Source organism: Physcomitrium patens, chromosome 13 (genome assembly GCF_059467195.1).
Source record: "Physcomitrium patens ecotype Gransden chromosome 13, ASM5946719v1, whole genome shotgun sequence".
In the NCBI taxonomy this organism is placed as follows: Eukaryota; Viridiplantae; Streptophyta; class Bryopsida; order Funariales; family Funariaceae; genus Physcomitrium; species Physcomitrium patens.
In genome coordinates, this window is record NC_143422.1 from 11367855 (window position 1) to 11393625 (window position 25771).

At 36.8% G+C, this 25771-nt stretch overlaps 2 protein-coding genes across 12 annotated transcripts; both read right to left on the reverse strand.

The window, feature by feature from the left end:
• Window positions 1-832: 832 nt before the first annotated feature.
• On the reverse strand, window positions 833-9489 carry LOC112290850 (uncharacterized). Of its 9 annotated transcripts, none has more exons than XM_073538256.2 (5): window positions 7906-7957; window positions 7122-7208; window positions 5250-6954; window positions 3974-5044; window positions 833-3720 (listed from the first exon to the last, which is right to left on the reverse strand). In XM_073538256.2, the coding sequence occupies exons 3-5, from the start codon at window positions 6909-6911 to the stop codon at window positions 1153-1155; spliced, it is 5301 nt and encodes a 1766-aa protein (XP_073394357.2). In that variant the 5' UTR covers window positions 6912-6954; window positions 7122-7208; window positions 7906-7957; the 3' UTR covers window positions 833-1152. The 9 variants fall into 9 exon arrangements, 6 of the variants coding, with proteins under 6 accessions (XP_073394357.2, XP_073394356.2, XP_090111481.1 ...); XM_073538255.2 differs by lacking the exon at window positions 7906-7957 and adding an exon at window positions 7585-7724; XM_090255355.1 differs by lacking the exon at window positions 7906-7957 and adding an exon at window positions 7555-7687 and having other exon boundaries at window positions 4307-5044.
• A 13233-nt stretch (window positions 9490-22722) lies between these two features.
• Window positions 22723-25519, reverse strand: LOC112290122 (protein VTE6, chloroplastic). Of its 3 annotated transcripts, none has more exons than XR_016506090.1 (7): window positions 25195-25519; window positions 24577-24791; window positions 24164-24417; window positions 23913-24036; window positions 23532-23636; window positions 23123-23266; window positions 22723-22974 (listed from the first exon to the last, which is right to left on the reverse strand). XR_016506090.1 is itself a non-coding variant. In XM_073538346.2 (7 exons), exons 1-6 carry the CDS (start codon window positions 25457-25459, stop codon window positions 23186-23188), a joined length of 1044 nt encoding a protein of 347 aa, XP_073394447.1. In that variant the 5' UTR covers window positions 25460-25519; the 3' UTR covers window positions 22723-22974; window positions 23169-23185. The 3 variants fall into 3 exon arrangements, 2 of the variants coding, with proteins under 2 accessions (XP_073394447.1, XP_090111484.1); XM_073538346.2 differs by having other exon boundaries at window positions 23169-23266; XM_090255358.1 differs by having other exon boundaries at window positions 22723-23266.
• Window positions 25520-25771: the final 252 nt, after the last annotated feature.

Here is a 25771-nt window from a genome sequence, read left to right on the forward strand (position 1 = left end):
TTTTATTATTTTTTAATTTCTAATATGTAAATTTTTAAGAGTATAGTCAATCATATTATTTTTTAATTCTTAAAAAAATTAATGTGACTTTTATATATATAATATATTTTATCTAAGATTGAATTTAAATTATAATAAATTTAAATATATTTTTGTAAGAATTAAAACAACGGAAATTATATTAATATGAAATTATAAATATAAATTATTACAATATTTATATTAGAAGTACCAAAAATTAGTTAATAAATAAAATTAAACATAAAAAATGATAAATTATTTTATTAGAAGTTATTATGACATTGGTTGAAATTAGTGATTTATTTCTAAATAATAATCTATTTATATATATTTATATATATATATATATATATATATATAAATATAATTATTTATTTTTATATTATAAATTTTAATTCATTTTAATTTTTAATATTTAATTTTTTTAATATTAGTTAGTAGATAAAAGAAAGCATAAAGATAAACATCATGTCTTTTTAACTAATTTTATATAAAAACATAGGATTTTTTACTCATTTAATTTTTTTATTACTATAAACATCAACAAGGTATAGATAAGTAGTTTTAAATTTATTTTATGATTAAAAATGATTGGAGATGTCTATAAATTTTATCTATAATTTTTTTATGATTTTTTAGTAATTTTTAGGATTTTTTAGATCATATTTTTAAGACATTAGCAAAAATGATTTTACCACTTTTAACTCAAATCTTTGATCTTGAAAGACAATAACTTTTGAGATAAAATCTATTCATCCGATTTTTTTATATTATACATCTTCTCTTTTAAAGAAAATAGAATACAAAACTCTAAGTAAAAACAAAAAGATATATTAAGTCAAAATTAAAAAATAAAGGTGTCAAAAGGATAAAAATATCCAAGTAATTTTAACTTGTAAATCATAAATCATAAATCTTAAACTAATCATTGACTTTAAAAAATAGCTAAATCAGATAATTTAAGTACATTGGTTTTTTGTACTATTGTATTTTATAAACACATCTTATCTATTGATTTAAAACCTATTTTAAAAGGTATTATTCTAATAATGCAATGACCATTTTCTTTGACAATGATATCAAGCTTGAGCACCTTCTTACAGTAATGTAAGACAAAGATGTGAGGCTGCCCTACTCATTTGGCAAAGATGTCAAGCTTGAGCACCCCTCCATATTTAAGATAATCAAAGATGTGAGGTTGTCCAATTCATTTGGCAAAGATGTCAAGCTTGAGCACCCCTCCGTATTTAAGAAAAACAAAGATGTGAGGTTGCCCAATTCATTTGGCAATGATGTCAAGCTTGAGCACCAACTAATATTTAAGATAGTCAAAGATGTGAGGTTGCCCAATTCATTTGGCAATGATCTCAAGCTTGAGCACCAACTAATATTTAAGGTAGTCAAAGATGTGAGGTTGCCTAATTCATTTGGCAATGATATCAAGCTTGAGCACCCCTCCATATTTAAGGTAGTCAAAGATGTGAGGTTGCCCAATTCATTTGGCAATGATGTCAACCTTGTGCACCCCTTTATATTTAAGGTAGTCAAAGATGTGAGGTTGTCCAATTCCTTTGGTAATGATGTCAACCTTGAGCACCTCTCAAAATTTAAGGTAGTCAAAGAGGTGAGGTTGCCCAATTCATTTGGCAATGATGTCAAGCTTGAGCACTCCATCATATTTAAGATAGTCAAAGATGTGAGGTTGCCCAATTCATTTGGCAGAGATGTCAAGCTTGAGCACCAATTAATATCTAAGGTAGTCAAAGATGTGAGGTTGCCCAATTCTTTTGGCAATGATGTCAACCTTGAGCACCTCTCCATATTTAAGGTAGTCAAAGATGTGAGGTTGCCTAATTCATTTGGCAATGATGTCAAGCTTGAGCACCTTCCGATACTTAAGGTAGTCAAAGATGTGAGGTTGCCCAATTCATTTGGCAATGATGTCAAGCTTGAGCACTCCATCATATTTAAGATAGTCAAAGATGTGAGGTTGCCCAATTCATTTGGCAGAGATGTCAAGCTTGAGCACCAATTAATATCTAAGGTAGTCAAAGATGTGAGGTTGCCCAATTCTTTTGGCAATGATGTCAACCTTGAGCACCTCTCCATATTTAAGGTAGTCAAAGATGTGAGGTTGCCTAATTCATTTGGCAATGATGTCAAGCTTGAGCACCTTCCGATACTTAAGGTAGTCAAAGATGTGAGGTTGCCCAATTCATTTGGCAATGATGTCAAGCTTGAGCACCAACTAATATTTAAGGTAGTCAAAGATGTGAGGTTGCCCAATTCATTTGGCAATGATGTCAACCTTGAGCACCAACTAATATCTAAGGTAGTCAAAGATGTGAGGTTGCCCAATTCATTTGGCAATGATGTCAAGCTTGAGCACCTTCTCAAACTTAAGGTAGTCAAAGATGTGAGGTTGTCCAATTCCTTTGGCAATGATGTCAAGCTTGAGCACCTTCCGATACTTAAGGTAGTCAAAGATGTTAGGTTGCCCAATTCATTTGGCAATGATGTCAACCTTGAGCACCCCTCCATATATAAGGTAGTCAAAGATGTGAGGTTGCTCAATTCATTTGGCAATGATCTCAAGCTTGAGCACCCCCACATATTTAAGGTAGTCAAAGATGTGAGGTTCTCCAATTCCTTTGGCAATGATGTCAACCTTGAGCACCCCTTCATATTTAAGGAAGTCAAAGATGTGAGGTTGCCCAATTCATTTGGCATTGATGTCAACCTGAAGCACCCCCACATATTTAAGGTAGTCAAAGATGTGAGGTTGCCTAATTCATTTGGCAATGATGTCAAGCTTGAGCACCAACTAATATTTAAGGTAGTCAAAGATGTGAGGTTGTCCAATTCATTTGGCAATGATGTCAAGCTTGAGCACCCCGTCATATTCAAGGTAGTCAAAGATGTGAGGTTACCGAATTCATTTGGCAATGATGTCAACCTTGAGCACCCCTCTGTATTTAAGGTAGTCAAAGATGTGAGGTTGCCCAATTCATTTGGCAATGATGTCAAGCTTGAGCACCCCTTCATATTTAAGGTAGTCAAAGATGTGAGGTTGCCCAATTCATTTGGCAATGATGTCAGGCTTGAGCACCCCTTCATATTTAAGAAAGTCAAAGATGTGAGGTTGCCCAATTCATTTGGCAATGATGTCAAGCTTTGGCAATTTTCAATATTAAGATCTTTTAAAGAAATAAGACTTCCTATTGATGTTGGTAATAATTTTAACCTTTCACAATATTGTAAGTTAAGTATCTTTAAAGAAGTCATATACTCCAATTCATTTGGTAGCATAGTTAAGTTTGAGCATCCTCCTAAGTCAAGTTCTAATAATGTGGTAATTTTATAAAATAAATTTGGAGGTATTTCTATAAAAGAACAATTTCTCAATTGCAACACATTTAAACTCCCAAATTTTTTCCAAACATCTTTGTCATGTAGCATTTGCAATGCTTTATGTGCTTCTTCTTTTTTAAATTCATATTCCAATGGCATGTTAAGTAGAAAACATCTCAAATTAAGAGAATTCTTTACCAAGACAAAAAATATGCTTAATATCTTTATCACAATTTTAGGTGCAAAGACACCAATATTACAACTTAAAAATTGAAGTGATGAAAAAGAAGCACTTCTTACTTTGCCAATATTATTATTATTTATGTTGTTGTAAAATAATCCCTCCAACTGTAAATCAACATAATTAAGTATACAAAATATTAGAATTTTCATATTAATCATACACTTAATATACATACAAATCTAATTACAATAGAAGATTATTTTTTTTACATAGTAATTTCACATCAACATACATCTAAAGAAACAAAATAAAAATTACATAGTATAAAAACTAAAAATTCCATCCTTTAAATGTTGATTCTTTTATATTATTATCAATTTTTTACATGCAATTTATATAATAATTTAGTAAAATTACCTTGTTTGATAATCCATAAAATGGATCTATATTCAAGTTCCACATTCTTGTATATTTATACTCCATTTCTTCTTCAACAATATTCCTACTCATGTCTCGTAGTTGATCATGTACTCTTATAATTCCATCTTTGTCTAATTTTATCAATGATTGATAAATCAATGTATTTAAAGTAAATTCCATTTCATGTTCCAATATGTTATTTTGATTATTTACCCATATTCGCAAAGCTCTTTCTTTTGACATGCCTTGTGGACAAACATCATTACAAAAGAAACAACATATGTCCAAAAACATTTTCTTTTCTTCTACTTTCAAATTGTCAAAGCTTACTCTTAATATCTTCCAAATCTTGTAGTTACTATTGTTTTCATCTCCATCCAACTTTCTTCCCCTTTTCAACTTTTGTAAAGCTCGCTCCCAACATCTCAACCTTTTCTTCTCTCTTAAAAATGCTCCCATAACTTTTAGACTCAATGGTAGGCCATTACAAGCTCTTACAATTTTTTTGCCAACCTCAACGAGTTCAATGGGTAGACTTTTTTGGCCACATGAATGAGTAATAAACATCTTCATACTTGTTTCTTCATCAAGTTCTTCAATATTTATTTTATAAATCTCTTTGCCACAATCCTTCATTACATTTGAATCTCGAGTTGTTGCAATCAATGTGCTACCATTGCTAGCAAATATGTCATCCATAGGCACAACATCTTCAATTTGACTTTGATTCTTTATATTGTCAAACACCAAAATTGTTTTGTTCTTTGTTAAAAATGATTTTAATATTTTATGAGCTTCTTTTACATCTTTTGGTTTTTCTTTGACTTGAAATTGTTCTAAGATATTGCAAGAAGTTGTATAGCAATCACCTCCACTTTCAATGCACTCAACAAAGCATGAGGCATTATACATGTTTTTTACATTAATCAATGTAGTCTTTGCTATTGTGGTCTTGCCTATTCCACCCATTCCAACAAGATACAATACCTTCACTTTATTTGCACATAGTTTTCTAATTTGGGATAAATATTGTGCTCTACCAAATATTTCCTCTCCAGATGATTCAACCTACAATTAACAAATTTAACCACAAATTAACAAAAAAAATAAGAATAATACATATATTACATTTTAATTTAGTCTTACTAACTTGAGTTCATACAAAGGCATGTAAACACCATTAATTTAAAGAAGAGTGAGAAAAAAACTATAAATAATAATTGATACATTTAATCAAAGACATATTTACTTTGGTTTCTAGTATAAGTCTTACCAATGGCAATTCATTATGTATTGGCTGAAATCTTTTGCTTTGATGACAATTCTTATTTGATTCTCCAAAATATGGTGCATTTGCCACTTCAATTCCAACTAAAAACTTTTTCTTTATTAAGTCCAATCTTTTACAAATATTTGCAAACTTTGGCCGATGCAAAGGATTCAACATCCAACACTCTTGGATAAGCTCAATCAACTCATTACAATTTGAAGGTAACTTTGGTCTTTCACCTTTTTCAATTCTTTCTAATATTGCTTCCATCTTATAAACTCCATCAAATGGGTCTCTTTTTGAAAGAATCTTAGAGCATACCATTGCAAATGAATAAACATCTGCTTCAAAAGGACACATTGTTATTGTTTCAAATTTGCTTTTCAATACCTCAGGGGCCATATATGCAACAGTACCATAAGGTACTTCATTCTTTGTGGTTTCTGGATTACTTCCAACTTCAATCTTAGATATTCCAAAATCTATCACTTTCACAATAGCATGTTGAATAACCTTATTCATAACTTTTATCTCTATGACATTAACCAAAATGTTTTGAGGTTTTAAATCACGATGTGCAATGTGCATGTCATGCAAGTAACACATCCCTTTTGCAATTTGATATATAATATCAATAAGAAAAACATAAGATGTTTGCTTTGTATTTTCCAACATGTCATTTAAATTTGTTTGCATCAATTCCATGCCAATATACAAATAGTCTTTTTTAAATACTAACTCAAAAGATTCACCACTTTCATTTGCATGACCTTTCATTGCAAAATAATATGTTATCAAGTTGGGGTGGCTTAAATTGGCTAAAATGGTCACTTCTCTTTTAAAAAACTTGTTAAATGCAACATCCATCTTTTTGATTGCACACAAAACTCCCAACCACTTTGATTCATAAACCGCTCCAAAACTTCCCTCACTTATTCTTTTTATGAATTGAAGACTCTCTATGTTAGATGATAGTTTTAAATCATCCAATTCCTCATCATCTATATGAAGTAAATCTTCTAATCTTTTTAATAGATGATTTGCTAGTCCACAATATTCAAAATCATCTATTCCATTTACATTATTCAACCTCTCATATACAACTTTAACATCACCTTCTACTTCATCATATGTTGCAACATTAAAAGTAGCAAATGAGATGTCCTCAAGTTTTTTAGAATAATTCTTTAAAAGTATATCACTTGCTATATCACAACAACATTTCAAATCCAAAAGTAATTCTCTAAAAGTCTCTTTGTTATTTAATTGAAGGATAGCTTCTTTACACCAATTTGGTCTTCCACAATTTTCGACTAGAAAAAAAGATTTATTTAGTATAAAAAACAACTCACTCATTAAAAGCCTAAACTCCAATCCACCATTGGTGCAAGTCATGAGGTGGTCAAAAACCTTAGTAACATGTTCAATTTTCTTACACAAATGTGCACATTGGTTTTTATTCAATAAGTTATTTTTGTTTAATAAAACCTCAAATGCTCCAATATAAACTTCAGATCCTTTCCAAGTATCTCCAAAAATACCTTGCATACTTGATATTTTGTCATATTTTTCCATGGTGCTTGAAAATCTTGACATGAAAAAACCATGTAAAAAGCTCCAAATCGTGATTATATAATACTTGAATAATTCCAAAAAATATTCCATGATGAATTAATGAAAATCAAATCCAATTTCACCTTCTCACCACCTGTTGAAAATTACATATTAGATTTGTTTGGTATTTCAAAAGTACTTATCAAACACTCTTTCAACCATATTATCCCACAAACCATACAATTTTCTATCCTACAAATTGAATTTATATTTCTAAAGCTAAACCATCAATCTTAAATAATCCTAATGGCTTGTCCTCACAATATTGAAAATGTTGATATATATGTTCACTTGCTTAAGTGAATGTATTTAAGCCCAAATGGTTCTTGTAAAGTAAGACCACTAATCCTGCACAAAATAAAGAAAATTAAATGTAATAGTCAATAACATATAGTTTAAGCACTTTTGAGAGGCACTATATTGCCAATTGCACACATAATAATCAAAAAACTTCAATAGACAAAGCCACCACAACAATATATAGATAATAAGAATTCAATAGGAATGTAGACGCATTGGAGATGATAAATTCAAAGTAATGTTTTTTTTACTAATTGCTGAATGCATTTAGGATATGTATTCCTAAATGCATATCCTAAGTATTTTAGCAAATATAACCAAGGAGCTTAAGAAGAAATCGTACACAAAGAACAAAACCCGTAATTCACTCCCATCATGTCACTACATCACTCACCCAACAAGTATGTAATACGAGTTGGCGTACCCATTCCAAATGCAAATGATGCATTTCTTACTAGTTGCTTGTTGTCATTTTACCCAACTTATAAAGGGTACTTGAAGAGAATGCACGAGGGATTGAGGTAATTAGAAAACCATTCAAACACTATTTTTCAACCCAATGAATTATGAGGCCTGTAAGGCTTGAAATTTCAGGATGTAAATGGTTTAACCGTCACCTAAGTTGATTTTCTCCTATTATTCCAAACAAACTACATAGTTGTTTCGATCAATATGGGGAGGAAGGTGCACCAGTTGAATTGGATATCAAGCACGATAAGCAATTCTTGTTGAATTGAGCTCCTACCTCATAAAGGATTAAGATTCAATATCACCAGCTCAGAATATAGATCGTTATGAAGCCTGTATCTTGTATCTGGGCAGGCTTCGAGTCGCTTGCTGTTGCGGATTCTTCAAAATTAATCTGTTGCTAAGGCGGAGGATTGATAACAGTCATGGGCATCACCACGTTGTCCGATAAACGTCCCTGCATCTCGCGATGCTCCTGACATAGTGCATACCAGTGCAAACAGCAATGGACGGTACACGGTTCGCATGGACAGTTCTGCAGCAATGGCACATTATACAAATCAGCCACTAGCCGTGATTATGTCATACTCAGTTCTTTGTCAACGGGATATACTACCTGGAAATTGTGCATATACTACCCATCCCCCAAAGCATTAGGATGGTAAAATACGTGTCATGAATTCATCATAGACAATCGATTTACACACAGAACTAAAAACAAGATTGTATGAAAATAATTGACCTGGAGGTGGTATCTCCTTTGTAACTCTTGCCGAAATAAGCCTGCGTATATGCCACACATCCACCACGCAAAGAACAAGGCTTCTGCTATGAGAAAGGCAGCCTGGGGATCTATTCCATGACTGCACAGTCATCCAGAACGTAAATTAACACAACTTTTGGCCGCTATGTAGAGCACAAAGAAGGGCGGAAATTCATATTACATTCCAAACAGTCTGAAAACCATGCATGTGATTGGATGTCGAATTCTGAAAAATATTCTCCGTTTCAAACATACAGCTATAGGCATGAACTTGACAAACATACAGTTAACCACAGCAACGAAAGTGACACGGTACAGATCGATAGACCCTCGTTCCCGATAAAAATTAAAAAAAAAGTACATTCGCAAAAAATAAAACAAAATTGCATGCAGACCCTCCTAACTAGAAACGAAGTGCTGATGTCATAACAGATCAGCCTACGGTAACTTAAGTCTGAACTGGACCTAAGAATATGAATTTGCAAAGTTGGACCTAAGAATTGGGAACAATCAAAATTGAGAAGCATGCGGCACACCAACCCGGGGCTGCAAAGAGATCCCCAGAACGCCATGAAATCAGGCAAGTGGAGGAGTGTAAAGGAGTTAACAGACGATGGATATGAGATGGAATGAGAAAGCAGGTTTGGATGGGAATTGTGAGATCCGGATTGCCGCACTGGAGGAGGGAGCACTGTGCAGAAACAAAGATCGAAAGAGCAAGAGAAGAAAGGTGAGAAGAGCAAACATACATACCTGGGAGGGAGGGAGGCAGGCAGGCAGAGAAACGGAAGGCGAGGGAAGGGGCGGGTTCCAGTGCAAGTGGCGTGGTGGTGGAGATGGCAGTGATGCGTTAGATTGCAGGCATGGGGAAGGAAGGGCGTGGCGAGAGTCACGAGAGGAATGAAGACGAAGGAAGATGAGGAGGGCGGGGGAAAGGCAAAGGAGCGGAGGAGGACGAAGGCAGAGCAGAGTAGGGTTAGGGCTGGGGAGGAGAGGGGCATCTCGGAAGCCGTCAACGCCACAAGACCCAGTGAGCCTCAGCCCATGATTCCACCCCCATTCACACCTGTGAGTGATCATCATGTAGTCTTGATTTTATTGTTGGTATGTTAGTATTGCCAAGTCTCCTTGGGTCACAATTTGGATAAGGTAGTCAACCCATTGTTGACCACCCTTTCATTTCTAATATATTGGTTGATCTAATTTTGTTTGTCCATTGACTAGATTTGCTATTTTATTGATTGGAAATAAGTTGGGGTTGGTTAAATTGATGTTAAGATGTAAGCAATAAATGTAAAAAATTGTATTTGGAATGGATATGTATGAATTATCAATAGGTGGCAATTGTTGATTGGTTGGGGTGGAATAATAGTATAATTAGGTGCTACATTTTTCTTAACAGCATTAATTGGTATCATACTTCTCTTGATAGTATTAATAGATGCTAAACTTCTCTTCATAGCATTAATAGATTCCATATACCATGATTTTGTAAAAATTAGATCTTTGGTTTTTGTTATCCAACATCAATAGTATATATAAGCTTGTATATCCAAAATGTGTTGAAAAAAATCTTCAGCTAAAACATATATATAAATTCTCTTTTTAGAGCAAATTATATGAAACTACTCAAAATTCTTTTGATTTTTATTTTCTATATATTGGAGTATTTTTTCTATTTTTATACCTACTAGATGTATGATGAAATGCTTAAATTATTAGAAATGAGTGTTCTACCTTATATCCTTTCTCCATTGCATACATTTGCTAAGTTGCATTGCTTTCCAACCCATTATGCATATCTTTCTATAATCATATTAATATTCTTAATCATTCTAATATCTTTGTTGTATTATGAGCTTAATATGAATTAACAATTATCAAACATTGCCTATTGGACCTAAATAAGTTTACATCTATAAAATAGATGGTAGAACAAATTATAGTGTAAATAAGGTTTCTATATTAAACAATACTAGTACAAAAATTGTGGATTTAACAACTATATGGAAAGAGCCTATAATAACTACAAGAAAGAATAGAGATGGGATCATGTATAACAAACATGAAGATTGTAAGTGCAAAGATGTTACACTAAAATGTACAAAAAAAGAAAATCTCATCACCCAAGTTAGTTATCCAGATCATAGAATGGATATTATTACATTGCCAACATCAATGGAAAGAAAAAGAACAAATGAAGTTTACCAACAATATCTAACAACTACTAAATGACAGAAAAATTTAAGTAAATTACTGATAACTCAAAAATAGAAAATAGTATAAGGTATGGTTTAGATAGTTCAAGATGTGATGAAGACTTTTCAGCTAAGCAAGTTTAGTGGTTATTAGATCATATCAACAATGAAGAGTAGAAGTGACAATGCTAGAAAGTGCAAAAGAAGACAAGGATAAAATCCATGAAACAAGAAGAAAGATGATACTAACAACTGAAGCAATCTTATGGTCTATTTTCAATGATTTGCAACCTAGTTCTCCACAAAACCAACATTGTATTACAGAATAGTTAATTACTCCTATCGATCTCAGTAGAAATAACAAAGAATATACAACCAAGGTATCCAACGTGGGCGCTGACCGGATATCCGACGTAGGCACTGGAAGGGTATCTAACGTGGGTGCTGGCCAGGTATCCAACATGGGCGTTGGCTGGGTATCCGACACGGGTGCTGGCCGAGTATTGAATATTGATGCCACCACATCAAATCAGGCAACCCAAGAAGAAGCACAAGAGGGTTCAGTCCATAATCATGAGTATGAACCACGCAGGGATTCCGCAGAGTTCACAGGTCTCGACCAGCAACCTCTTACGAAATCAGACCCACAAACCAGAAATTCACAATATCCAAGTACCTCGCGGAAAAACTCTGGGAGAGTATGAGATTGGCACTTTGGTGCATAACATTCAACGGGAGCACTCATCATCGGATATTTATCCAATCAAATCAAAGGATTTTGATCAAGATGCGCTTATTAATATGGCTTGGGTTGATACAAAAAACTTCGAAATCTATTGAACTACGAAACAATTCGGTAAATGGGTGAATGGATGTAAAAATTCTGTCCTCCCATCGTTTTTACCTCCACTGGTCCACTTGGAGTTCTTTACCGATTGGAATCCGGAAGTCACTTTCGGAGCAAATTTTAAAGCAATGATCAAAATTGACTGTTCACTCCATGGTGACGATACGTTTTGTACCCTGACAAAGCATGTTGGTCAAGAGCTGCTGCTTCAAGCACCTCGTGATCAAATTTTCCGTGAATGTATATTAGGACACCCTACAAAACCCAGTTTCAAAGGTCTTGGTGTCGACATACACACTAACACAGCATGCCGAGAAGCAATTTAACATAATATAGTACCACCAAGACCGCGAAGAGCAACTCAATGGGATTTAAAACTAACTGCAAAATCTATGAGGTACCCAGTAGGAACGATCCTGCAATCTCGACGCCTCCATATAAATCACCGGGCCGACTTCGTCACTAACAGCTCATCATTCCACGCCCAGCCTTAGCAACACTCAAATTTCTATAATGCAATCCCCAAACGATACTTCCAACGACATCCCTACAGGTATGACTCCAATGACAAGCCTATCATGCGAGAAGACGACAAGGGGACTCGGTTTTATGGGGTCACAGGTGGCCTCAACGGCCACTCATCCACCCCATCCAGGGATAGAAGGGAGGAGAATGGTTTCCGCGGCCAACCATCCTTTCCTTCCATGGATGGAAAACAGGATGGTGGTTGCGGCCGCCAGTTATCCATCCCTAGAAGAGGTGGACGGGAGGATGGTGGCCTTGGCGGCCACTCTATTCTTCTCAAGACAGACAAAGACCAATTAGGTTATTGTACACCCCCGCTGGAGAGATCCAAGGTGACCCCCCGTCCCCTCAAATTTCCGTTGACAACAGGGGTGGACAAGGGTGGCATCTTCGTGATGGCCACCTTTTATCAAAAATTAATCAGGATTTGAGTTTTGATTTGCAGAATGAGTTAGATTTTACTACATTATTTAAATGATCATGAATTGCATGTATCTCATATGTTACAACACAATACAAAGAGAAATTATGGAAAAATGTTCCGTACCAACTTGGAGGATACAACAACATATCCAAACAAGTTAAAAAGACATTTCAAGATATCCGTACAAACTCAATGCAAGTCACATGGAAGAAGATGATTTAGTTTTTCTTAAAACTAATAAAAAGCGATTTTGGAAGGAAAAACAAGCCTTAGTATGTGAGATAAATTCATTGAAAGAAAATCTAAATGCTAAAGCTCAAGAAATTTATTATTTATGAAAAAAAATAGAAAAAAATAGAAAATAAAAAATGAAAGAACACAATATGTTCAACATAACTTAACTTAATGCTTAATTGGATATAATCGATTACTTTTGAGGGGAAAAAAGTAATTTTATCCTTGGTGTTAATAATTAATAAAGATATTATTAAGAAGATATATTACAAAGAATGTGAATGTAATAGACTAATATAAAAGAAGAAAAGAAAGAATAAAATTTAGTGTAAAAAATCAATTTATAGAAACAAGTATAAATAAGATTAGAAAAGATAGGAAAGTATGAAAAGGCAAAGAAATTAGCCGCCCATGTGATTAAAAGACAAAGTGGTTAAAACCACCTTTGATAGTTATAGGTAGTTAGAAATAAATTAAAATGTGATTTATTATGTTTAATTAATATAAGAAAAAACTCACTATGAAGAAGCTATAAATAGCTTTATAGCTATATTATTATTATCAAAAAAATCATAATAAAGAGATAAAATTGACATGCTTGCATATCATTTTATACACTTTTGGTCTAATATTGTATTTAAGAGTTGCAAGATGTAAAGAAGAATTGAAGATTAGGTTAAAAAAGACAGACAAAATGAAATTGATGAAGATATAGATGTACAAAGATTGTATTAAAGTAGACAAAGACAAAGATGAAGATAATGAAGATATAGATGTGTAAAAAATAAATTGAAGAAAATAAGTTAATATTAATAAATAAAATTGATAGATAAATTGAAGATAGTTTTAAAGTTGAATTGTTTGACTATAAAAAAATCAAGAATTGTGGAGATTTTAGATAAGTACAGAGATAATTTCTATGTGAAAACATAGAAGGAATACTTGAGATTCTTGAGGTACAAGAATTTAGATGTTTAGTAATTTGTCTTTAAATTTTTGGATCTCAATTTTCTATGATTTATAATTTTTATTTATTATATGTATATACATAGTGTTACCTCTCATAAGTTTTAGAATCAATTCACCTCTCAAAATATAACTTGTAGAAAGTTAGAACTTATTAGGTTTAGACGAAATCATGAATCTGCTTGAGTGTCTATTAGACCGTTAGTCTAGTCTTTTCCTTCCTACATGCCCAATACCTATCTATGTCATATAATGTTGTACTTAACCAACACCTAGCAATTGCTGATCTACAAGCAAAGAGATACACATCCTTCGATCTTATAGATGACTCTTATAGAGTGGACCAAAACCAAGTTTAAGCTTGTAAAAGCACATTCACAAGTTGCTTTTAGCAAAATCTTAAAGAAACATGACAAGTATGAAGCCATAGATTGAGACCAGCTTCAAGCAAAGTACCAAAAGACAATTCACTTTCCCAACCTCAAGGAATCACTTATTGTCACTGACACAGAAATATAGACTCGAGATCTAACAAGAAGTTCAAGAAGAACTGGCAAGAACTAGATTAATCAGATGAATATAAGAACAACACTAGAGAGGTGAGCTAGAGCTCCAAGAGATGTGTTATCGAGACTGAAGAACTCTTCAGCCTCGATTCGAATATATATTCCTATTTAGGAAGCTTCTCAAGCAACTTCTACCAACTATAGAAGCTTCTAGAAGGTTCCAGAGACTTGCTTCTAGAAGGTTTTAGAAACTTATCTCTAGAAGGTTTTAAAGACTACGTCCCTAACATCTTCTACCAACTAAGAAGCTTCTAGAAGGTTCCAGAGACTTGCTTCTAGAAGGTTCTAGAAACTTGTTTTTAAAAGGTTCTAAAGACTATGTCCCTATCATCACCCCCTCCTTTAGTTTCGAGGTCTCTGAGAAGAAATGTTGTTGTTAATCAGTACCAACGCAAGAAAATGAAGATCTGTCACATAACATCTGCTATGAACTCCAACTATTGTTCACGAGGCAAGTGGTTCATCGGTCCTTGAAGCCAACGGTAGTGGCCCACTCCTTCAACTTTTGACTAAGCATGAACTTCCGTGTCTTCATTGTGAAATTGTCCTGCAAATATGCCTTCTGGCTGACCATCGTAAGTAGGCTCGGACTTAAATACAATCACCAGTGATCGGTTACTCGGTATCCTCCGTCGTCATCATGGTGTAGGTGGTTCTTCATCTCGGGGTCGCCTTCGTGAGCTAGTCGGTTGAGATAATCTGACTGACATAGTATCTATCTCTTGGCTATCCATATCAGAAGACCAAACTATGGCTACTGAAAAAATTCTATTTTATCTTGGAGAAAATAACTACATCAACTATGAATTTTGGTGGTGCTCTCTTCCTTTCTTATATTTTTGAGTGAACAAGCTTCAAAAGGAAGCTATTGTCAAACCGGCTTAGGTTTATGAGGATGTTGTTGATGAAACTCCTATACCTTTTGTGGCGCATTGGCGAGATTTTCAGTTGACTCCCATGTTCGCTCATTAATGTCATAGTCGCACCAATGAACAAGATACTCCAACTTACCCCACCTTTGCCTTGAATCCAGCACCTTTTCAACCTCTTATTCCTCATGATTCTCGATCTCAATACTAGGTGGCGGACATTGCACTCTTCCAAAAAAAGACGACTTTCGATAAGGCTCCAACAGAGAAACATGAAAGACTGGATGTACCTTCATAGAAGCCGGTAATTCCAGACGATACACCACTACATTGATTTACTTCTGGATGATAAATGGTCGTAATCTTTGATAGTCCAACTTATCACATGGTCGCTTGGTCTTGATATTCCATCGAAGAAGCCATGCTTTATCTCTAATTTTAAAAGTAGGTGCTTGATTTTGAAATCTATTTGCAGATGCCTTGTAGGATTCTTGAGCAGATTGTAATTGAAGCTTCAACGTATTTTGAAGCTCTGATAGTTGTTTCGCAAATCCTTCAGCTGTTGGATTGTTATTTGTTGACAGATTCAATAAATCAAGCTTGGAATGATACCCATAGTTGAAATAGAATGGTGTGTATTGAGTCGACGCATGGAGGGTGTTGTTATATGCAAACTTGGCTAGCGACAGATATGTGGTCCAATCGTCTTGCTGATAGTTGATGCTCCATCATAAGTATTGTTCCAAGATTTGGTTCACCCGTTTTGTTTGGCCGTCAGTTTGAGGATGAAAAGCCGAAGAAAGCTTGATATCCACCTTCAGTATCTCAAAGAGAGATCTCCAAAACTTTGATACGAACTGGGTTTTTTGATCTGATACGATATCATCTGGTAGTCCATGATATCGATACACATTATTGAGAAAGAGCCTTGCTGTGACTTCACTGGACGATGTCTTCTTGCAAGGAACAAAGTGCGCCATCTTTGTAAGCCGATCTACGACAACAAAGATGCTGTCAAATGAATTCGATGATGGCAGGTCCGTGATGAAGTCTATGGAAATTGAAGACCATGGTCGACGTGGGATTGACAATGGCTATAGGAGTCCATAAGGGTAATGTCGAGGATTCTTAAATCTTGAATAGATGTCGTAGGAGAGGAAAAAATCGTTCACATCCTTCCACATTTGGGGCCACCAAAAATCTTGAGAAATAAGCTTCAAGGTCTTGTTGAATCAAAAATATCCCACAGTTGGAAAATCGTGGCAAGATTGAAGAACTCAGAGTCGTGCTGGTCCTTTTGGGATATATAACCGCTCCTCAAAGTATAAAAGATCTCCCTCCACCTTGAACTTTTCGTCATTGGCATGCTGCTTAATATCAATGGCTACTGAATCTTCAATGGTCATGGCAGGTACCTGATTCAGGAAGTCAGCATCAATTGGCACAATAGTAGCGCAAAGCTGAAATTACTCTGGCTTCAACAATGTCGTACATTGTTGATCAAACTCTGCTTCTCCAGCCTTTGGTACAAGATACGATCTCCTCGATAAGGCATTAGATAGTCCTTGTTGTTTTCTAGGTCGATAAATGATAACAAAATTGAACCTAGATAGCAACATACTCCACCGAGCTTGACGTCGATTTAAAACTCGAGCCGACATGAAATACTCCAAATTCTTGTGATCTATGTATACGATCACTGGGTGTGCAGCTCCTTCAAGAAAGTGACGCCATTCTTGGAAAGAATCCACTATAGCAAGAAGTTCCTTATCGTGGATCTTATAATTGATTTTAGTAGTAGAGAACTTTTGAGAATAGAATGCAACCGGATGGAGCTTCTTGTCTTTTTCCATTTGTGAAAGTACAGCTCCCAAAGCAAAATCTGAAGCATCAATTTCTAAATAAAAGGCCTTTGTAAATTTTGGATGTACCAAGATTGGAGCCGTAGTAAATGTGATTTTTAGGTCTTGAAACGCCTTCTCTGCTAAAAGTCTCCATTTCAGCTTATCCTTGCATGTCAATCAAGTGAGAGGAGCATCAACTTGAGAGTAATTCTTGATGAAGATCTGATAGAAGTTGGCAAAGCCAAGAAAGCATTGTACATCTCTAACCGTCTTCGAAACCTCCTAGGACACGATTGCTTCCACCTTCTTGGGGTCCATCTTCAAGCCTTCTGTAGTCGTAATGAACTCCAAAAATTCCATCTCTATTTGGTGAAATAAACACTTCTCCAACTTGGCATATAGTCCTCGCTCGCATAGTTTTTCCAAGACCAAACGAACGTATTTTTCATGCTCTTTCTCATTTTTGGAGAATATTAGAATATCATCTAAATAGATGACAACAAAATCGTCAAGGTACTCTCGAAAAATGTCATTCATCATATGTTGAATGACAGCTGGAACATTGGTAAGACCAAAGGGCATGACATTATACTCAAAATGGCCATACCTTGTACGGAACGTTGTCTTCCACTCATCTCTTTCCTTGATTCATACGAGGTTGTAAGCTCCCCTTAGATCAATTTTTGTAAAAATCCTTGCACGTCCAAGTTGTTCTAAGAGACCAAAAATCAAGGGTAACGGATAACGATTCTTCTTTGTTACCTTGTTGAGGCCTCAATAGTCCACACACATCTGCAACGAGTCATCTTTCTTCTTCACAAATAAGATGGGTGCTCTAGCTGACGATTTTGAATGACGAATGAAGTTCTTGGCTAGATTCTCATCGATGTACTTCCGCAACTCCGCTAACTTTGTCTGCGATAGATTGTAGATTGGGCCAAAAGGCGGTTGTGCTCCTTCCTGCAAGTCTATGGCGTAATCATATGGTTGGTGTTCCGGTGTCGTGTTGTAACATGATTATACAGTGAAAATAAAAAGAAAGGGGAATTTTATTAATATTCAGTTACCTCGAATATTGGGAGCATCGACCAATTCCAGTACAAATATTGAGTGGTCAGGTTCAGTCACTCCGTTACAGTCAGCCGGGGCATACTGAAATGCTCCATTCGATTCCAATAACGGGAGTCAGCAGAAAGAGAAGGACCAATTCACAAGACGGGTTCGAGGAGCCAATTGGATCCAATTTCGATAATCCAATCCGGGTCCTCTTATCCAATATGAGACCTAAATTGGCCGGTCAACCCAATGCAATCTAATTACGGGGAATCCAGGTCTTACTACGGGTCTTAGCCAATCTGACGCGAGGACCAATTTGACCCAATTACGGGAACATCTAGGTTACTACGGGCATCTTTTCCAATATAGGACCTGAATTGGTCGGGCGACTCAATGTGGTCCCGATTACGGGGTTCGATTCTGTTTTACGTCTTGTTCTCTGTGCCGTTTCAAGGAACGTTGTTTGCGGTAAATGGATTTTTTAAAGGTAAAAAACGGAGGACAAAGCTTGGCGGCGAGAGCCAATTTCGGATCCAAGGTTGAGGTGGGAGCCAATTCCGGATCTAAGACGGAAGATTGAAGAAATTCAGAGGATAAGGTTAGAGGGGATATAGTTTTAGGGGGAGGGGGGTTTTCTCTTCTTCTTCGAGGAATCGGGAGGGAGCTAGTTTTTCAAGTTTTTGCAAGGTTACCAGTTCGGGTTTTTTCATGGGAGGTTTTTGAAGATCAAGGGAATTAGAGAGAGGAGCTTCATGCTTCGGGTCGGGGAAGGAAAGACATAGAATGGGATTTTTCTTCTTCGTAGAGTTTTGGAAAGACTGAGGCAATCGCTGCTGAAGTCAGTATTGTAATGGTGAATCGAGATTTTTAAATGAAGTGGGTTTGAATACTCTTGACTGTTTTGTAAAATCGAGTTACGTCTGTGATTGAAGGATTAAAAGGGTGTCTATAGGATTGAGTATGCGGAGTGAATGAAATTTATTGGGTTAATCTAACAAGACAGTCAGTGGATACAAGATCGTAAGTACAAAGCGGTATTGAAGATTAACAGTTTGGGTTGTACGGGGTTCTCTGTAACGTCTAGAGACCTACCGGCTCGGGCAGAAAGGGACTTCGACAAGCAGTCGAAGAGCACCCGTATAGATTTGCTGTACATTGTTGCAGTCGTTTATATTCCAGCAGTCAAAAACTGATAGACTGCTTGACTATCGGCGAATCTCCATACTACCTTCTACAGCCAGACGCCCGGCGCGTTCTCGAGCAGGAAAGCACGTAATACGACACCGGTAGCATGTCGACATTCTTCTTTTGAAACACATCTTTAAAATCCTTATATTGCTCAGGTATACTTGTTGTCGAGATCTTCTCCCCGGTAGTTGAAGCTACATAAATGACAAATGGTGTGCCTTCCTTGGATGATCTTATATACGCTCTTGCTCCACTGAATAAGAATTTCTGTATTCGGGGTTTTCTACTAGGCTTACTCTTGGGTGGTTTTGTGGAAAAGGTCATCTTCCGCAACCTCCAATCTATGGATGGGTTATGCTTTTTCAACCAGGAAAGACCAAAAATAATAAGATTTGATGGGATTCTAATAATATTGAAGATAATATGACTACTATGGCCCTTAAACGTCACTTCTATAGGTTTTGATTCATGTGTGACACTACTAGACAATAAAGGTCGCCCATCTATGACCTCAACGTGAACAGGTTTGGATTTTTGTACTAAAGGGATTTTATGATGCTTCACAAATTCTTTGTCTAAGAAACAAGCAGATGCTCCTGAATCTAATAATGCTAAGGTTCTGAGTTTCCGAGGGCTAATAAACAAAGGGATTGTAAAGCAAAGGGCAGGTTGAGCGGAAAGAAAGGAACTTGATTGTTGTTACGATATTTCATTGTCCAACCGCACGGTTCGTATTGTGGCTGGGCATCCTCGTTTTCTTGAACAAACGTGCCCCTAGTCCTGACAAGACGTCGATTTTGCTTCTTGGAGCAGTTTCCAACTTTGTGGCCTTCTTCACCGCAATACAAGCATAGACCTTCTTCCATACGCCGCTTTTTTTCTTTTTGGGTAAGAAATTTGACACGTATTGCATCAATTTGCATGTCTTCTACCTCTGAATGTGTATTCACGCTACTTGTCGGCATAGTTGGGGTATGACAAATCATATGTTGTTTTGAACATTGATCTTGGCAGCTTTGGAATAAGCAATTATCGCACTTCACAGCTTGGCTAATAATTTCGTTGAGTATTTGTGGATCAGGAAGAGTTAACAGCAAATCCTTCACATCATCCCTTAAACTCCAATAGAATTGACTCATCAACGCTTCTTCGTCCCAATTGATGTCGCATGCTAATTGCTTGAAGTCCGACGCATAGACTGATGTAGAATGTATCCCTTCTCGTAGTGACCGGATCTTTGTTGTACTCCATCGAACCTTATCGTGTTTACCAAATGCTTCCGCAAACGCCTCCAAAAAGGTTTCAAAGTTGTTTAGTATGGACGATCGTTTCTCAAACAAAGGAGCAAACCATGATAGAGCTTGCCCTGTAAGTAAGATTTCAACAAGCCCAACACGTGACTCCTCCGTTGGATAGCATTCGGGCTGTAAAACTGTTATCGACCTGATTTGATTGACGAATCCTCGAAACTTGGAATGTGTACCATCGAACTTGTCCGGAAGGCTAACTCGGGGCTCCTTGTGTTATAGAACCAGTGGTGCTTGTCAAACCTGAGGCAAAGTTGCTTCTCCAAGTGCAGAAGTTTGAGGTTGGTGCAACCTAGATTGTGCCATTCCAAATGCTCCATCATTATGAAGCCTTGCCATGATTCCTTCAATCTTTGCAATTCTTTGCGATAATGTAGCGAGGGCATTTATGATAGCATCCAACTTAGACTCCAAACTTTCCATCGTATTAATGTCTTGGCCTTCGGCCATTGTAAGAAAAGGACAGAAATGACTCTACAAGAAGACAATATTGGTTTAGAGGAGGATACTCCACAACCTCTAAAATGCCTTAAGAGCTTCAAGAAAAGGGGTAATCCACTCTCTCCAAGAAAAATAAGACTCCAATATTGTAACAAAAGAAGTATCAGTTTAGAGGAGGGTAATCCGCAACCTCTAAAATACTAGTGCACTTCCAAGCAGAGGGGTAATCCGCACTCTAACGAGGAAGAAACTAACTCTAATATCTAAGGTGAATGAAGTCTTGACAAACTATCACGGACACAAAAATACAGACCCGAGATCTAACAAGAAGTTCAAGAAGAAGTGGCAAGAACTAGATTAATCAGATGAATACAAGAACAACACTAGAGAGGTGAGCTAGAGCTCCAAGAGATGTGTTGTCGAGACTGAAGAACTCTTCAGCCTCGATTCCAATATATACTCCTATTTAGGAAGCTTTTCAAGCAACTTCTACCAACTAAAAAGCTTCTAGAAGGTTCCAGAGACTTGCTTCTAGAAGATTCTAAAAACTTATCTCTTGAAGGTTCTAAGGACTATGTCCCTAACATCTTCTACCAACTTAGAAGCTTCTAGAAGATTCTAGAGACTTGCTTCTAAAAGGTTCTAGAAACTTGTCTCTAGAAGGTTCTAAGGACTATGTCTCTAATACTTATTATGTGGAATCTACTATGACAATCTTGAAATGTGTTTTTGTCAGCAAAACTCATTAAAAAGCATGGTCGATGCTTTACAAAGATGCTTGCAATCTTCAAAGACAAAATAGAATTTTCGAACAACTGATTTGAAATTTTTTTCTCTTGCCATAAGTTCAAAGTGATCAGCATGCATGGAAAGGCAAGTTCAACTAATCAAGCTGGTATTGATGTAATGATGCCTTATGCAACATATACAACATGGATAAAACATGACTACTTTATAGTATAGTATAGTACTAGACCAAACTATTGTTCAACAACAAATCGCAAGATACAAGAAAGAAATCTCATAAATCGCCATTGCATTCAAAGACAATGTTGATGGAGTTCGTAAATTGCCATAATTTTTATTGGCCATGCCCATAAGCTCTAGTACTTCAATTATTGCACATGCAAACAATTGGATCTTTATTATCCATCCAACAAGAAAATGTAGATGATTGGGATTATTTTTCCATGAATGGCTCAAAAATCTTGACAAAGAGATAGGAAAGATACATTGGTAGATCTTACTCCTTATAGATAATGTACCATTGCACATTATAAACAACCAAATTTCTCCCAATGTGGATATCTATGTACTTCCTCTAAATGCAACTTTGAAGATTCAACCAATGGATGTTGAAATCATTGTGGCATTCAAGTGATACTACCAATGCTTTCATTTGTAGAATGGACTTCATTGAGATGAGCAAAAATGAGATCAACTTATACAAGATCAATCAATTGATGGCAATATGATAGTCATTTGTAACTTGGGCAAAAATATCTCCAACAACAATACAAAATTATTTTTGATATACTTCATTATTTGAATAGGTACTTGAAGTTGCAAAAATCAATAGTGAAGAAATAGTCAAAGAGGAGCTAGTCTACATAATTCAAGGTCTTCTATTATAAAATCTAATGTCAATCAAAGAAAACGATACACATATCAAGCTAGATAATCACAAAATTGTTGAACTTGCTTGTCATCAACAGAGGCGAAGGTGCTAACAACACCTTAGAGAAAGACTATGCTCAAGCATTGGTCATGCACATGGAGAAGTTCTGGAGCCTTTTCGTGGGAATGTGGGTGAATGCTCTACCCACAAAACATCAATTGCAAGAAAGCAAGATACCAATGTAAAAGTTAAAAGAAAATAAACAAGATCTCAGACCTTCAAATTATTTCTGAGAAATCATCGCAGGAAGTCAGATTCGCCTAGTTCCTAGCACGCAAACCATCTAATGAATGTGAAATATGCTACATTCATATGCATCCTCTCAGCCAGATTTTAGTTCCGCATCTACAATTCTACTGTCGGCTAATTAGGAGGATCAGTACTGACTAAATATTGATGCATAATGTGGAGTAGGTTCGTTTTGCTACCCATAGAGCTTTCTGCAAAATACATAAGAATGTATTGAGACTAGCCATACCAGTATGTTAGACACAAGAACGGAACTACTAAAAACTAACAGAACTTCCATGTTAAAATGAGTTTGAAAGATTGAAAAAACTATGAAAAACAATTTCCTTGAGCACATACAAATTCATGTGATTTTCCGCAGTGGTAGCAAGAGAACAGAACTGACTTCTTTGCTCGGGCATTTTAGCCAGTTAGGCTTTTAATAGCGGCTGCCAAAACTGCTCCTATTGTGATGTTGGCAACGTTCGCAATGTCGTTAGTAATCTGCACGTTCCGAGGTACGTTTGCGTCAACTACCAATTTTTGGGACGTTCAAGCGTACAAAGACTATGTTATCACACCCTGGATTAATATTATAGGACCATTGCTAGGCTGAACAAAAACCACCGTTAGACCTCTATTACATGGAATAATATTAGCAACATATATTGCAGGGTACCTGTTCACCAAAAAACGTAACTAGTGTGTATTGTCAGTGTAAACGGAACCTACTCTCGTCATAAATGCAGAGAAGTTTGAGAGCACCTACCCATTTGAAGCCTTCACGCCCTTGCAAGGCAGCACCAATGTAACTTTCGCAAAAATTTGCCACTTGTGCAGCCAACACACAAATGACAGCACCAAATTGATCCGTCTGCGAGGTTCAGCTTTTGAGAGATCCGTAATAAAGACTCAGGGAGAGAAAGGCAGAAGGACATAACCACAAATCATGAACTTCAGATACCAATGGTGAAAGAGATCACGTTGAAGAAAAAATGCCAGTAAAGAACATAACCAGAGAATACTACATCAGTGCTAAGGAAAAGAGATGCGCAAAATCACACCAATGCCGAATGGCCGGATTGATCTCGCAGGCAATGGAGTGAGAGGAAACTAGTTCGGCAGTTCGTTGTGTTTAAGAGGGAAATACCAGATTGATAGAGTACGCAACCGCTGCTAATATAACTGAGGCTATCAAGCCAGCAATTGTCCCTTCTAAGCTGATTGCTCCTTCCGTTCCCCTTGGAACAACAGAAAAGGTCGTCACCAGATACCTATTCACCAAAACCAAAACATATCATTCCCGTAGTCCACATGTGGCTTGGTCAAGACCCATACGTAATAAAAATCGTGAAGGAATCACAAAGTGTTAAGGTCGTTCGCCTGCCAAGACGAGCTCACGTGGTTTTTCCGTAAGCCTTGCCGATCTCGCTGGAGATGGTGTCACTAAGCTTTGTGCAAAAACTGGCCAGGAAACCCAAGCGCCATAATACATTCGCGTCAACACGTCCCACTGCAGCTATGGTGGCGGCAGCACATACTGCACCAGCGGTCCAGGACCCAAATACACTTCCTGGGCCCCTCCTTCCACTCTTCTTCTCGGCAATCCCAGCAGCTTCTTTCTGTTTGATCTTTACTTTCGTAGCAATTGTTCCCTGCAGTTGACCCCTCCTCTACGTTACTAGTTGATCTTGAAGAAGCACAAGGAAGCAATCACACTCCTGTTTAATTGACTCGAGCTCGTCTACATCCACAAAACCTTCATACGAATCTGTCTAACAATTCAGAAGTTGGATTCGAAGAACGGTACATACAAGAACGAAGTATAAAGAAACAATTAAAGTCCCTCGCCATCCGAAAGCTCGCCAGGTCAGGAGTCCCAAAGCGTATGCACAAGCATATCCTGATAACGAGAGGCCTGCCAACAATACTGGGGCACCGGCTAGGAAGATTGTGGTTGTGGCTATGGTTGCAGATTCCCAGCTTGGTGGTGACGATGTTAAAGCCAACTTCACAGTATTCACGATACCTGCCACCGCAAAGACAAACAACTCATACAATTCGTCCGAATCCAACTGCCAACGTATACACCCCTGAATTTGAACCTTAATTTATACTTCCATACGATAGTCTCGATACAAATCTGATGTCCCAGTACTGAACCATCAAACGCAATACAAAACGTTGAATGCAATATAACTAGGTTTAAGCCTAGCTCCATTTGCATACAAAGGCTAAGGTAATTGATATTTCCAGTCTAACAAGTATTCAGAGAAAATATTCGAAATAACATGAATTAATTCACTACACACAACACGAATTTCACTGTTAACACCCACTAGTACTAAGACAGCGCAACGCCCGTGCGATTAGCACCAGATTTTTTCACTTGAGAAACACAGCAATTCAGGTGGGGGTTGAAATCTGCTCACCAGCCACAGATTGGGGAGATCCGAGCTCGGCATTCACAACCCCCGATGAACCCAATTTCTTCTCCCTGGCGTGGACGCGACTGATGAGACGACCACCTCGAAGACCAACCCCACATCCGATCAATTTCAAAGCGTTAGGATTCTCCGCGGCAAAAGAACCTGTTCGGAACCTACATTGCGTTCCTGTTCGGGGAAGAGAAGTCTGCGGGGACCCAGCTTGCGACCACGGAGGCGACCTCAACGAGGAGACCTGCATGCACGTCATGGCGCGAAGGTGGGTCTGCGAGAAAGGCTCTGTGCAAAAGAACGGATGCTGCCACAAAAAAATGCTCACAAAATCGACCCAGAAATCAATCACGGGCTCCGTAATATTCTCTGCCAACGCGGGGTCTAGCGCTGCGATGAAACCCAAATCGAGAGGGTATCTATCCGCTTGGCCTCGCCACCGAACGGAACGAATTGAGATCCGGGACGAGACTCGCAATGGATACGACACCGCAACATGAAGGTTTATATCCGATTTTTTTAGAGTTTACATAATTAACCTTTGTACAAGATGCATGATTATATATAATTC

Excerpts from the sequence above, each read along its gene's own strand:
- LOC112290850 (XM_073538256.2), bottom strand. The coding sequence starts at position 6,911 with ATGGAATATTTTTTGGAATTATTCAAGTATTATATAATCACGATTTGG. Across the intron at positions 5,045-5,249 it reads TACATAATGAATTGCCATTG|GTTGAATCATCTGGAGAGGA; the intron begins GTAAGACTTATA and ends TGTTAATTGTAG. Across the intron at positions 3,721-3,973 it reads TTTATGGATTATCAAACAAG|TTGGAGGGATTATTTTACAA; the intron begins GTAATTTTACTA and ends GTTGATTTACAG.
- LOC112290122 (XM_073538346.2), bottom strand. The coding sequence starts at position 25,459 with ATGACGTGCATGCAGGTCTCCTCGTTGAGGTCGCCTCCGTGGTCGCAA. Across the intron at positions 24,792-25,194 it reads ATCTCCCCAATCTGTGGCTG|GTATCGTGAATACTGTGAAG; the intron begins GTGAGCAGATTT and ends TTGCGGTGGCAG. Across the intron at positions 24,037-24,163 it reads AAGGCTTACGGAAAAACCAC|GTATCTGGTGACGACCTTTT; the intron begins GTGAGCTCGTCT and ends TTTGGTGAATAG.